At 46.9% G+C, this 14,744-nt stretch overlaps 1 protein-coding gene across 9 annotated transcripts in view; it reads left to right on the top strand.

The window, feature by feature from the left end:
• Positions 1-14,744, top strand: part of ATP11C (ATPase phospholipid transporting 11C (ATP11C blood group)) — a 98,297-nt gene that overhangs the window by 69,302 nt on the left and 14,251 nt on the right. For all 9 annotated transcript variants that reach the window (XR_014215351.1, XM_082207180.1, XM_082207184.1 and 6 more), the window contains 7 exons: positions 72-217; positions 1,423-1,482; positions 2,972-3,099; positions 6,706-6,841; positions 9,929-9,994; positions 10,212-10,315; positions 12,732-12,885. Coding sequence is in view for 8 of the 9 variants with exons in the window: in XM_082207180.1 (XP_082063306.1) it covers positions 72-217; positions 1,423-1,482; positions 2,972-3,099; positions 6,706-6,841; positions 9,929-9,994; positions 10,212-10,315; positions 12,732-12,885 (794 nt within the window). In the remaining variant the exon portion in view is untranslated. The remainder of the gene's footprint in view (positions 1-71; positions 218-1,422; positions 1,483-2,971; positions 3,100-6,705; positions 6,842-9,928; positions 9,995-10,211; positions 10,316-12,731; positions 12,886-14,744) is intronic.

Raw genomic sequence — 14,744 nt, 5'->3', positions numbered from 1 at the left:
CTGGGGTTTTTATACAGGACGTATTGGCCAGGGATCTCCTCACCCACCAATTCTTCCATCTCTGCTTCCAGGTATCAAAGGTAAAGAGGGCCGCCAAGCAGCCCGGAACAGTGACTACGCCATCCCAAAGTTTAAAGACTTGAAAAAATTGCTGTTGGCTCATGGGCATTTGTACTACGTGAGAATCTCACACCTTGTACAGTATTTCTTCTACAAGGTAATGGGCTTCATCTGCTTGGAGGGCGCATTTAGTCACTTCCCAATCATTGGTTAATCCCAAGATAAACTGCTGGTGGGCTTCAGGGAAGGTGGAAATTCCGAAGCCCTGATCCTAGATGAGTGGCCTACGGCACCCATCCTGGCTTACGGATATGTCGGTTCTTCCTGGCCTCTTCTGTCCTTCAGCCACTCCTGGCTTTGCAGTCCCATAGCTGAGCGATGGAGCAAGTGTTTCGCACGCTGGAAGCCCACAATTCAATTCCCGACACACACACACACCCAGTTTAAACTATGAGCTAGCAGGTGATGAGAAAGGTCTCTGCTTGAGACCATTGAGAGCTACTGCCACCCAAAGTGGACAGTATTGGGCTAGGCTTGCAAACAGTTTGACCTGGTAGAAGACTGCTTCCTATGTCCTGTCTTACCATGGTTGTTGGTATGCATGCCGAGAGAGGAGGTGTGTGTTAGTGGGTTGGCAGTTGGCCAACAAAGACCTCTGTTTGTATTGCCATGGGTGGGTGCACAGGCTAGGGCCATCTCAATCACTGCACCATTGTGACAGAATTCCCTTCCAAGAGAGGCTGGCCATTTGGTCTTCCAGCGTACTGTAAATATATGACTTTTCTGTAGGGCATTCGTGGGCAGGAAAATGGGCAGTAAGCATGTGATGCAGCGCACACACACACACACCTCCCTGAAATAAATAAGGCTCTTCTGAATTTGTTGTTTTACGTTTGTGATTGTGATTTTTAAATTTGTTTTGTTGAGTTGTAGCCTTTAAAAGACTGCTGAGATCCAGGGGGTTGGACTAGATAACCCTCAGGATCCATAGAAGACAAAACAGGTGGCACAAAAAAAGAAGCAGCTCGCTTTGTGATGCTGGGGGCAAGCTGCGCACTCTCAGTCTAACCTACATACAAGCCTGTCTCCCTCCCCACTCCAAGGATAAAATGGGATCACCCGCATATATGTCACCCTGTGCCTCCTGGGAGGGAGGGCAAAACATGTTGCTGCTCTTTTGAAGTGAGGATTTGGAGCAGAGCTTTGTCAGCAAATCTGAAAAGGGCAAGAACGGTTTTGTGAGGATAGCTGTTTCTAATGTAGTGGGTCCCCAGTGCTCTCTGCTGTATAAATTAAAATAAATTAATAAAGTGCCTAGGTCTCCCGAGTAACATGGCTTTTGCTTTTCTGTTTCATTTTTAGAATCTTTGCTTCATTTTCCCACAATTTTTGTACCAGTTCTTCTGTGGCTTTTCACAACAGGTAGGTTGCTGCTATCGGTGATGATTTTGTGAGCCGAATCGCGACTCACAGTTTGGGCTGAAGTTCTAGGCCTGCTAATTTTTTATTATGGTGCTACCTCCTTTTCTGCAACCAGAATTCTCAGACTGCTTGTTTTTATCGAATTATATAAAGCTATTTTGTTCCTTTCAGTGCTTGCTAGAGAAAAATGCTCTTTTCTCCCACCTGTTCCATATGCACTGCCTAGACTTGCGCCCTGGAGGACCACTTAGGTGTTTCAGTTGCAGCAAAGACAGCACAGGAAGCACCTTTTACTCCAATTGGATTTCCAGATAGATGCAGATATATATGGTGAAGGGATGAGTGACCTTCCATCCTACGCTAGGGCAGGAGTTGGGATAAAGGTCCAGTGGAAAGATGGCTGGCTCCCTTGTGTGTCTTCTCTTGTTCTGCTCTGTAAACCAGTCAGCTTTGGACCACCGTCTACCATTCTTCCACTCCTGCTTTTATTTCTTAATGCACCCCTTGCAAAATGCAGAAACATAGGCACTTGCCAATCGAGCTAACGACCTTCGCCAGGAACACTCCTGTGCTGGAGGTTTTTAAAGAAAGGACTTCGCAAGGGGCAGGGGCAGGCGGGGAGTTCCATTGTGCAAAAAAGCCGTTGAAGCCATCTGGGTGTGCAGCTTTTTAAATTAATCAAAAGTGAAACTGTTTGGCAGCTGTCACCGTCATAGCAAGCAAGCGTCTGCAACTGCTGTCTAACGGTTTGGTTTCCTGCCCTTTGCACCTCAAGATGTTTTCCGTGGTACGTGAAACCCACTTCTAACCCCTGTTTGCGGAATTGCTGGCTCGTCTCCAGAGGCTCACAAACTACTCGGTGTTCCTTGAAACCAGACTTTGGGATATATTGAATGAGTACAATGTCCAGTTTCTCGAGTGTTCCATTCAAGCACTGGTTTTGCCGTAACCAATTCTGCTAATGAGCTGAACCCCCCTTGCTTTGAATGCAGCTGTTCTCCTTAAGCCTGCTTCCTTTGACTCTCCTCTTTTCTCCCTCTTTGGCTTGTGGTTACTCCCCCCTCCCCCCCCGGCAACAGTTCAATTTTGTGTTTGGTGTAGAAGTTCAGAGTGAGGTTATGCTTGAGTTTACAGTTCTACGAAGTGCAGGATTTGCCTTTGCATCCCATATTCCTTCTGGCTGAGTAGAGCTCAGCCCTCTTCTTGAAACTGTAACATTGCATTACAACTGTGATCTCTTGCAAACCAGAAGTCCAGAATGGCATGTTGACAGCCTAAAGCGAGCAGGAAGTGTGCCCCAAAACTGCATAAAAGCTTTCCCCACCACGATCAAGTGCAGTTTGCTAAACCTGAGGTTCAGTTGCCTCTTGAAGCCGCAGGGGAGGCTGCTGCAGCGGGCAGCATCATGAGTATTTTGGAGAGGGCAGGAGCAAACAACGCTGCTGCTTTCTCCTCCTGACTCCCCTTCTCCCTTCCTTGTCTTTTTAAGCCTCTCTATGATGCTGCTTACCTTACCATGTTCAACATCTGCTTTACATCTATGCCAATCGTGGCCTACAGTCTGCTGGAGCAACACGTCCCTATTGACACTCTGATGGCCTTCCCAAAACTATACCTGTAAGTAACCATCAGCGCTTTTTCTGTTTTATCTGCCTTTGGCTGCTGGTGACAGAAGTTGAGCTGGATTGTGGACAGGGATTCAGCACTCCCTTCCCTCTGCTTGTAGCCTTAAGCAGCCAACTCCACTCCCAGGTGCAATGTTTTGATTTGCTTTTCTTTGTTTATGGCATTTATATCCCACTCTTTATCAGCAGTGACAGCAAGCCCTGCTGGAGTCAGCGAGGGCTGCTGAGTCCCCCATGGGGAGAATTCCATAGTTCAGCCGCCCTCCCACTAAAGAAAGCAGGGCTTGACGTCAGTTCTGCTCAGCTTGGGTCTCTGCCTGCTGTGCAGCTTTGGCTCAAGCTGCACTATAAATGAAGAATTAGTTACCTGATATTATGGTCACCTCCAGTGATTGACAGGTGGGCAGAGTGCCCGTCAGGGGTCAGTGTCATGAGCTCCTCAGCTCCGTCGGGGTTGGGGTCAGGTTGGCAGATCCTGACACGAGCAGGGGGTGGTGGTGCTCATTTTGAGGGAACATGGCCGGTGGGGAGGCTCTCCCCAATGTGCCTCAACTTCCACCTGCTTCAGAAAGGGGAAGCAAGGGTGCTGGTTCCTCCCGAACAACCTCCAGGGGGAGAGCAGAGAACCCCAGTGGAGCACTTGTTTTCAATTCGGTCATTCTCACAAAATCAGCAAGTCGCACCTTTGCAGCTTGGGACAGTTGCTTCCTTGCAGATCTTGCCTGATTCCTGAACTTCTGAATTGTGAAGAATTTTTTTTAGACCAGTGCTTGTGGGTCTTTTGACTACCCTGACTCAGGGTGCTTTCAGAAAGTTCTGACTGCAACGAGGATTGTGCCGTTACCAGGATTCCCAGTTCCAGCAATTAATACCTTCTGGTTCCCTTCAGTGGGCTGTTGCTTCTCAGTCTTCACCACTGACACAAACCAGGGGAGGATTGGTGCTGCTGGAAGCTGGTCCCTGGAAAAGCCCCTGTCAGCGGCTGTCTCTCCACCTCTCCCTGAGCTGTACAGCAACAGATGCTTAGCCTCGCATCTGTGGAGTGCTCTGCTAACCTGCTCCAGCAAATGGGAATCTTCCTCTGGCCCTGGTCCAGCAAGCCAGCTGTTGTTATCCGTATTGGGTGCTTGATGCTGGTGTAAACATCCTTGTTTGCATCCAAAGGATTTGTGTATGTAGCAAAAGGCTGGGCGGGGACTTGTTGGGGCCACGGAAGCAGAGTTGCTCCAGAATGGGACTAGCCACCCCTGCCCCACTTCTCCCTCTGCCAAGCGCCTCAGCATTCCCCTCTGCCACTATTTATAACTTGATAGGAGCTTGTTGAGCTCCTGTGCTTGCCCGGCAGTCATAATTGCATGAGCAGAGTAAGGGAAACAAGCTAATTGCAAAAGATGAGATGGCCCTGCTTTGAATATTCATCAGCTGAAAATGTGTCCCTGAATACAAAGCGGTTTTGCAGGCTGCTGCCTTTTTCAGCTCTCCCATTTTCTGCTCTGCTACTTAGGCAGTTTATCACTGCTGTTTGGGCAGGCGGGATGGTCCGACAGCAGAATCCCAGGCGGGGCTTGCAGCAGTGGGCTCCCTATGGTTTCTCAGTGGGATAGTTAGCCCTGCCATCATTACGGTCTGTCCTGAAGCACATTCCCTTTCCTAAATCTTAGTGCAGCTCTGCCTGGTTTGGCTTTGTCTGTGAAACGGCGTTGCTGTAGCAGGTGGGAGGGGCTTTAGCCCAGCCTGCTATTACAATAGGCCCTGCGTTATCAAAACAACACGAGAGGGAAGGTAGCCTCGCCTTTCTCTGCGTCATGCACATTTCCAGAAGTAAAACATTCCCGATCATGGCCCTGTCAAAGCTAAGCACTTTTAAACCCCATTGATTCTTTCAGAGGGAGGTACTTAACCATGTGCCCAATTCAGTGGGGCCCAAACGTGCTTGACTTCATACCATACCATTCCAATTTCATATATCCCAAGGCGCATATCACCCTTCGTGGTAGTGGTGCCCTCCCTGTGGAACACCCTCCCTTCAGATGTCAAGGAGATCAAGAACTACACAACTTTTAGAAGACATCTGAAAGCAGCCATGTATCTGGAGGTTTTTAATGCTTGATGTCTTGCTGAGTTGCTGTGTTGCTTCATGTTACGTTCTTTCAGGTTACGTCCCGCGGCGACCTGGAAGTACCAGAAAGGGTTACTTCCAGGTTTTGCTGCTTGTGCATGCGCAGAAGCGCAAAATGACGTCATGTGCAGAAGCAGCAAAGTGCAACCTGTGCATGCGCAGATGCGCTGCTGCAGGTTGCGCTCTTTTCATGTTGTGAAGGGCCTCTGGAACGGATCCCGTTCGCAACCAGAGGTACCACTGTATTTGGTTGGAGGCTGCCCAGAGTGACCGGGGCAACCCAGCCAGATGAGCGAGGTAGAAATAAAACAACAACAACAACAACAACAACATATAATAAGATGAGCTGGGGTAGTTGTAGCAGAACAGCTGGAATTGGGAAGGAAACAGTATTTAAAAGGGGGAGTGAGGGGAGCTTGATCCCCACAAGAATTGGTCTGCTATTTATTGTATAACAAAGAAATATGAAAGACGAATTGTGTTAGCTCATCTTTGCTATTGTAATAGCCATATTTGCATGCCATCTGCAAGAGGCCGTGGCTCAGCAGTAGCTGTGTGCAGGTATCTGAAAGTTAAAAGGAGACGATGGGAGAGACCCTTCCTCTGGTGAGATCGTGGAGAGCAGTTGTCAGAGAAGACGAGGCGGACATTGATGGTCGGCTGCTGCCTGGGCCAAATCCTGCTGCTGTCCCACTGCATTCCTTGCATTCCCTTTTCAGTCTTTTCAAGAACTCTCTTTTGGAAAGAGAGTGTGTTTCAAGTCCAGTAGAGGGAGCCCATGTCTTACGTTCCTCATAGGAACGTTAAAGCAGTTTCAGGTATCAGATCTGTGTTTTGTTAATTATTATTATTATTATTATTATTATTATTATTATTATTATTATTTAATTATTAATTAAGCCACCAGAGCAATACAGCTAGAGTAGTTCGGACATTTTCCTCACTTCGTTTTGGAGCGTGTGGCTGGCTAAAAGATGATTCTGTCGGGCCAAACAAAAGAAGAGCAAGACCCAGACTGGGCAGAGAATAAGTACTGAAACGGAATGACAACCTGTGGAGAGAAGTGTCTAAAAGTTATACAGTCACCTTGTTACTGTCTATGCAAATTAACTCTTCTTGTTTCTTTTCATAACCTGCTAGTCTTACGCATCTTTCTTTTCCACTTCTAACGCAGGAAGGGGATTTCATAGATTTTATTTATTGTATTTTTTTAAATCCTATGTTCCCTCTACAGAGCTCAAGGTTCTCCCCCTCCCCAAATAAAATGTATCTTTACAACAACCCTGTGAGGTTGCATGGTTATGTAGGGATTGTGCTGCTGTTGTAATCTTCAAGGTCACCTTTTGGTCTCCTGCCTGCTTTGAGGCCCCGCAGAACACCATCTGGCAATTGCGTACGTACACACACACACACACCCCTTCTTGCTTTTCATGAACACAGTTTTAAAGCCTTTTCTTTCTGTTACATTTTCCTTGGCAGGAACGTTTCCGACAACGCCATGTTGCAGTTGAAACCTTTCATATACTGGACCCTCCTGGGCCTTTTTGACGGCTGTGTGTTTTTCTTTGGGACTTACTTTTTTTTCATGACCTCTTCTATAGAGAACAACGGAAAGGTAAGAGGAACAAAGCCTTTTAAACCAACAATCAGGCTGTGCCTGGAGTTGCTGAATGGTGCAACTCATTCCACGCACCCACGGGCTCATCAGATGTGTGTATCTAAAAGAGCGTGCCCCTGTCGTGCAGGAAACCACTTTTGAAACTGTGTGATTGTGGCAGGAAATGTTTTCTTTCTTTCTTTCTTTCTTTCTTTCTTTCTTTCTTTCTTTCTTTCTTTCTTTCTTTGCTGGGAGGTGGGATTGAGGATTAGTACTGTGTTGTCCACAGGAGGGTTTTTTAACCTTTCTTCTTGTGTTGTTTTCTCAGTTAACTTCCCCCACCCCATGAGTGGAATGGGCAGTGTACTCGTTTTGTTGTTGTTGGTTTTGTGTGTGTTTTTTTCGTGCAAGTTAATAGAAATGCCATTGGGGGAGGGGGGAAGGATTACAAAACCTCTCCCCATGCTCCATGTCTTGATCTGAATGTTCACCTCCCCCAACCAACAGCTGCAATTGTCACTTCAAAAACCTGTGGGGAATCTTGCGTGTGTCTTTGTTTGCCCTCAGGTGACTTTGTGTAAATGTTAATTGCAAATTATGTATTTGACCATTGCAGTGGTGCATCTCTTCTATCAAACCTGTTTATTTGTGGCCTCTGTGCAAAGGTTGTTCTTACTGCCAGTGAATCAAAGCCTCTTTCAGATTTTGCAGTGTTCCATAAACTCCGTTGTACAGTGTTTTTTTGGAAGCAGCAGTGGTTGGCAGCTTCCAAAAGAGAGATCCACGTAGATCTACTTTGCTGCATCTTTGGTGTAGTGGTTAAGAGGGGTGGACTTATAATCTGGTGAACTTGGTTCACTTCCCTGCTCCTCCACCTGCAGCTGCTGGGTGACCTTGGGCCAGTCACACTTCTCTGAAGTCTCTCAGCCCCACTCACCTCACAGAGTGTTTGTTGTGGGGGAAGAAGGGAAATGAGATTGTTAGCCACTTTGAGACTCCTTAAGGGGAGTGAAAGACGGGATGTCATGTCCAACCTCCTCCTCCTCCTCTTCTTCTTCTTGCAAAGTTGCTTCTTGTTGACCATTTAATCACATTCCCTGGCTTTCTGCACCTTGACTTTCTGCCTGTTTGTCATTAAATGCAAAAGAATTTAAAAACAAACAAACAAACAAAAACACTTTTTACATGTCACTTTCTGTTTTAATGTATGCATTCAGATCTTGACAGAATTTGGTAAGCAAATTGTCCCATTTGTTGCCATTGTTCTGACTTTGAAACACAGCCTGTTGCTTTTTCTTCAGTGCGGGTAGAGCCGAAAAATAAGAAAGAAGGAGATGCGTGAAAAAGGGGGGATAGCAGTCCACACATAAAGGCTTGTCCATGTGGGTGTTGAACCAGGCTCCTGTTTAGCACTGAACCAGAGGTTCGGGAATTGGATCCTAGGGACGGGATTCAACTTAAGTTGCTGTATGAGCAGAGTAAAGTCCGCTCACGCAGTGGGACTCCAACCCTCAGCGTGCCCTCTGCACCCCCTAAATCTGCTTTGGAGAGTGGTAGGGGAGCTCCACTTAGCACCATATTCAATTCCACACCCCATGAAGGCAGGGGTGATGCAGGCTGCATCATCCCATGATTGAAAAACGCAGATCAGTTATTGTTTTTTAATTTGCCCTCTCCTCGACTGAGTGCATGTTCGGGAACATTACCCAGAATCCTCTGCAGAGACTGTACCTTCCTTGCAGTGCCAGTTCTTCTGTCATACAATCGCAAAGCATTCTGAGTTTCTTTCATCTGGACCCCTTACCAGCCAACATAAACATTTGTGGAAAGGAATGCTAACCTGGCTTCCTCACACCTGTGGTTGTTTTGTTTTTTTAAAGCAGGAGACCACTATGGTTGCATTTTCTTTTCGTTTTTTTTCCTTTTTTAAAAAAGAATCATTGAGCAAATTGCAGAAGATAGCCATAAATGTTACTTGTTTGATTTTGTTGTGCTCTGCAAGGTGTTTTTGTTTTGTTTTTGTTTTTTGTTTAGGGGGAAATATTCTATTGATGATTGCAGTATCTTGCTCCTGTGGGGTGGGGATGAATTATTCAGTTCATTGTAATCATCTGTTTACCGTATTTTTCGCACTATAGGACGCATTTTTCCCCTCCAAAAATGAAGGGGAAATGTGTGTGCGTCCTATGGTGCGAATGCAGGCTTTCGCTGAAGCCTGGAGAGCGAGAAGGGTCGGTGCGCACCGACCCCTCTCGCTCTCCAGGCTTCAGGAGAGCCCCACCGCCAGCCCCACAAGAAGGCTGGCGGGGGGGAGCCTGGTTTTGCGGGAGGCGGGGGAATCCCCCCGCCTCCCAGGAAAGCCAGGAGAAGCCGTGCAGCCCTTTTAAAAGGCGCACGGCTTCTGCCGGTTTTGCGGGAGGTGGGGGAATCCCCCCGCTTCCCAGGAAAGCCAGGAGAAGCCGTGCAGCCCTTTTAAAAGGCGCGCGGCTTCTGCCGGTTTTGCGGGAGGTGGGGGAATCCCCCCGCCTCCCAGGAAAGCCAGGAGAAGCCGCGATCTCTTTAAAGGGTTTGCACGGCTTCTGCGGGCTTTTGGGAGAGGTGAGGGAATCCCCCCACCTCCCAGTAAAGCCAGGAAAGCCCTGTGCAGCCCCTCCGCCAAGGAGAGGCTGCACGGGGCTAAAGGGGAAGCCAAAACAGCGAGCGGGATCCATCCCGCTCGCTGCCTTGGCTTCCTCCATAGCTGTGCGCAACCCCTCTGCCAAGGAGAGGCTGCACGGGGCTATGGATTCTTTAGCCCCACGCAGCCTCTCCCGGGAGGGAGAGGCTGCACGGGGCTAGGGGAAGCCAAAACAGCGAGCGGGATCCATCCCGCTCGCTGCCTTGACTTGATCCATAGCTGCACGCAACCCCTCCGGCAGGGAGAGGTTGTGTGCAGCCTGTACGCTGCTCTTTGGGGCTGCGGGGGGGGGGAGATTTTTTTTCTTGAATTCCCCCCCTAAAAACTTGGTGTGCCCTGTGGTCCGGTGTGCCCTATGGTGCGAAAAATACGGTAATTCCTCGCCTGCCCTCTTTCAAAAATCTGAACCAGCCAACTCTGTTTTTCAGATGTCTGGGAACTGGAGTTTTGGAACAATGATTTTTACCATATTGGTGTTCACCGTCACTCTAAAGGTTAGTGTCCTCGTTTGAATTTTTTAAAAAGCCACCTCTCAATTTAGTTGTACAGGGGAGTTCCTGGTACTGAACTTGATGTATTGATGTTACTGGCAGTGATTTTCTTCCTATTGCTCCAACTGCTGTAGTAATTAACGATAATTATGCCCTACAACATATTGTATCTAAAGCTCCCCATTCTCTTTTATCTCTTTCTCTTTTTCAAATACTCCAGCTGGCATTAGACACTCGGTTCTGGACGTGGGTGACCCACTTTGTCATTTGGGGTTCTTTGGTCTTCTATGTGTTTTTCTCATTCTTCTGGGGAGGAATCATATGGTAAGCATTTTATTTTCAATTTATATTATTGTGCTCCAGGGTAATCTGCACCGATTGCACCCCAGATTTAAGTGTACTATATTTGTGTATTTGGGGGGGGGTGGCTGTTTGGGTGTTTGTTTTTATTCTTATTATGTATTTTGTGGTTTTATATCTTGATTTTACTCTGTGAACTGTCCTTAGACCCCCAGGTATAGGGCAATATATAAATTCAACTAATAATAATAATACCAAAAGTTTAGTGGGGGAAATTGCGTGAGAACAAATACCTTAATAAATATGAGGTGCCTCCTTCTTTAACATAATGAGATAGATGGTGGGAGGGGGTTATTCACTGCTACTAAAAATATATTTTAAAACTTTTTAGGGACATGGGAACATAGAAAGTTGCCTTCTGCTAACTAAGGTCATTAGTCCATGTAGCTCAGCTTTGTCAACAATGGCTAGCAGCGGCCTTCTCAGGCAGGGGCCTCTCCTTTACACCCCACCTGGAAATGCCTCCTGGAACCTTCTGGATGCAAAACATGTGCTCTCCTACCACTGAGCTATGACCCTTCCTCAGGACGAGGTAGTGGGAAGACCTATGCTCAGACTCTCACTTGGCCATGAAATTCTCTAGCTGACCTTGCTAGTAAATGAGTCCACCTACAGCACAAGACTGCTGTGGCAATAAATTCTGTGTGTAGGGAATGGCCCTGAGATCCAAAGGGAAGAGTCTGTGCCTTTGTGGTAGAGCACATGCTTTGCATGCAGAAGGCCTCGGATTCAACCCCTGGCATCTCCAGTTGAAAGGTGCTGGGGAATGACCCCTTCCTAAAATCTTGCATAACTGTGGCTAAACAAGAGTGGACAGCACAGGTCTTGGTGAACCAGTGGCCCAACTCAGTGTAAGTTAGCTTCATAGGGATAGCTCAGCTGGTAGAGCACAAGACTCCAAATCTCAGGGTTGTAGGTTTGAGCTCCACGTTGGGCAAAAAGAGTCCTTCACTTCAGGGGGCTGGACTAGATACCCCCTGTGATTCCTTCCAACTCTGGTCTGTGATTCTATGTGCACAGATGGGGCTGGAGTATAAAATGCATTACCGTATTTTTCCATGTATAACATGCCCCCGTGTATAACATAACCTCTATTTTGGGGGACTCCAAATAAAGAAAATGGGGGGAGATTGCCCAGAATTGTTAAGCTTTTTTTGGGGGGGTTGCCCAGAGTTGTGGTTTGGGCAGGGATTGCCAAAAATCACTCACCCGCCTGACCGATGCTGAAAAATTGCTCATGTCGCCAAAGCCACCAGTTGTCTGCAGGCTTGCTGCCAGCAACCACCGATCACCCGCCCAATTTCCACAGCGGATGCCAATCGACCGCAGTCATGGCCACAGCCACCAATCACCCACCCAGTCGCTGCTGACAATCTGCTCGCGACAGAAACCAATTGCCAGTCCCCCATATGCACTATGTACAAGTGAACCCCCAAATTTTAAACTTGAAAAGATAGGGGAAAATATAGTCTAATACACAGAGAAATATGGTAATCCTATATTATAATAGGGGCCTCAGGTCTCCCCTGTGCCAATCCTTGCATGTGCATGCGTAGTTTTTTAAAGACTCACCTGTCTACTTACAATCCCAGACCACTAAAATAACAGTAGAATGACAGTCCTCGTTAGAGTCACAAATACTGGCACCAGAGCCTACAAACAGCCACTGGAACGTAAGACATCGAAAACAAACTAGCAAAAGATTTGTGTGGGCAAAATGGCATGATCCATGTTCAGTGAAGGGGCTATCGGCAGATTTGAGAGAACAAGATGGGGGGTGGGTTGCAAATTGCTCAGTGAAGGCCCAATGGGCATTGGGAATACTGAGTGACTGTTTAGGAGGGGCATGGAAAACCAAGTGGTTAGGAGGGAGAATGTAATGGAATAGCCTGGGAGAGGGCATGGCCGGCTGGCATCATGAACTGGAGCACTCCATGCTACTTTCTGTTGCTTGTAATAAGTTTTCACATTCATATTACGGTGGTACCTCAGGTTACATATGCTTCAGGTTACATACACTTCAGGTTACAGACTCCGCTACCCCAGAAATAGTACCTCGGGTTAAGAACTTTGCTTCAGGATGAGAACAGAAATCGTGCTCTGGCGGTGTGGCGGCAGCGGGAGGCCCCATTAGCTAAAGTGGTGCTTCAGGCTAAGAACAGTTTCAGGTTAAGAACAGACCTCCAGAACGAATTAAGTACTTAACCTGAGGTACCACTATATAGTTGATTTATATATCATAAATCTTGATGCTTTGGGATAAATAAAAGAATGAGGCAAGCCTGTTCGGTTGAGGGGTGGTTTTTTGTTTTGTTTTGTCTTTTTAAATAAATCTAATGTATGCCTTTCTTTCTCCCTCCTTCTTTGTTGTTCCGGCCAGGCCTTTCTTGAAGCAACAAAGAATGTATCATGTCTTTGCCCAGCTGCTGACTTCTGTCTCAGTCTGGTTGGCAATATTTTGCCTGATCTTAGTTGCCCTTCTCCCCGAGATCCTTTACCAACTCTTTAAAAGCATGAAGAGAAAACGCCACCAGGTAAGGAGCGAACGGAAGAAGCCTGACACTTCTGAACCCGAAGAGTGGATCCCCCTCTTCTAAGCGATCTCTTTGGCAGGCAGGCTGTTTGGAACATTTGGAAAGCTCTGCCCAGATTATCTAGCAGTGCCTCATAGACGGCCAATGGCTCTTTGTCGAGATCAGCAAAGAGGATATCTCTGGGATATGGAAGGGCAGCTGCCAGTGCATAGCAGACAACAGCTTCATCCATCTAGCCTGTCCAGACCTGAACTCATGGAGGCTGGACCAAGACGAGCGAGAAAGCAAGCAGGGGTTTCCAGAAAGAACTTTTCCCCCAAACTCCAAATCAGACCTAGACTCCATATTTTGAGGTTTTCAGCTGGACCTTTGCTTAGGGCTTCCTGCATCTCTTTCAGCAGTTGTGGAAGGTGGTGTTTTGTTTTTGTTTTTTATGAGTTGAGGAGATGTCCAATTTCTTTATGTCCCTTTATGTCTGATGAGGACTGAATTGCGTACCTGTGTGAATCTGATACTGCAAGGAGCCATTTGTGCTGGAAGCATAAATCCCATAGCATACCTGTTGGGACCAGCAGGAAGGGAGCTTGGTTTTCCTCTGTGATGCTTAACAAGCACTAAACCCCAGCCGTCTTAAGTCCCTCACTTGGGCTAGTTGAATAGTACTTAGTTCTCAGTTTTTCAAAAACACTAAGAGTCTGCTGCTCAGAAGCTGCGACTTTGACCCACTCACCCCCAGCAGCCACCATCCATGACAGATTGGGCCTGCCAGCTGAATCATCCTTTGTGTCAGTGAGCCCTTGGCAACAGTCGCCTGCTGCAAATGTACCTCCCTGGAAATCCTAGCCATGGGTGAGGAAGTGTGTGATCTGTGAGCTCATAAGCTCCGTACTTCCCCCTTGAGCATAAGTAGCCCCTCCCTGCCTTTCTAGCCTTAAACCTGGATTAATGCTGGTCAACCAGCTTGGGAGGGAATCCTGGGTAATGCTAAGCATTGTAAGTGCCAGTGCAGATGGTAAACTGGGATTGCAGCTGGGCAGGGAACAGGTAGCCGATTTCTTAGTTGAGAGACCAGCAGTATTACATCTGCATCAGAACTCCCATATAATATTTGTTTCATATGGTTCTAGCCCATAAACCATTTCGTGAATTGCAGGTCTCCCTTTTCTTATTTGTATTTTTAAAAAACTGCTGGAGTTGGCATTGTTTTAACAAGGATTTGGTGAGTTCTAAGTGATGCCTTCGGAAATATTTTCCGTTGTTTTTTTTTTTATACAGCGTGTTGAAAAATGTTGCCGTGTGCATTATGTTAGATTGTACTTTCATGCGGTTTTACAGTAAACTTTATACACAATTAACATGTCAAAGAGTTGTCTTTGCTAAAGTATAAAAAAGGCACAATAGCATTATTATTAAAGTACCCCAAAATAAATTGAGGAGGCTGTAGACGCTTTTGATGGGTACCTGTCAGTCGAAGGAGTACTATGCAAGGTAGCTTTGCCAGCAGAGGGCAGTGGCTAAAACTGAGCAAAGGTTTCCAGTTCAGACTGCAATTTCACAGGACAGCCTTCGGCTCAGCTCCCCACCCATATGTTTTTGGGGTGATTGGTACAAACATTGGTGTGATGTGAAGTGCTTTGAACACTCCACAGTAAGTTTTTGTTGTTGTTATTGCCCTTGACACATTGAATCCACTAATTCTGCTGTGTTTTCTGACTGGCAGATAGCGGGGAGGGGGGCAACATTTCCCTCTTTCAAGTTACATTAACAGCATGTTTAGGGGCAAACAGTAGGCAGGTCCCCTGACAGTTTCCTAAGGGGTTTAAAAGGTGGGGAAATTGCATCAGGGTTCCAAGTCATGT

Source organism: Podarcis vaucheri (assembly GCF_965113315.1).
Source record: "Podarcis vaucheri genome assembly, chromosome: Z".
In the NCBI taxonomy this organism is placed as follows: domain Eukaryota; kingdom Metazoa; phylum Chordata; class Lepidosauria; order Squamata; family Lacertidae; genus Podarcis; species Podarcis vaucheri.
Note: the sequence above shows the minus strand (reverse complement) of the source record. Positions and strands in the feature narration are given on the sequence as shown.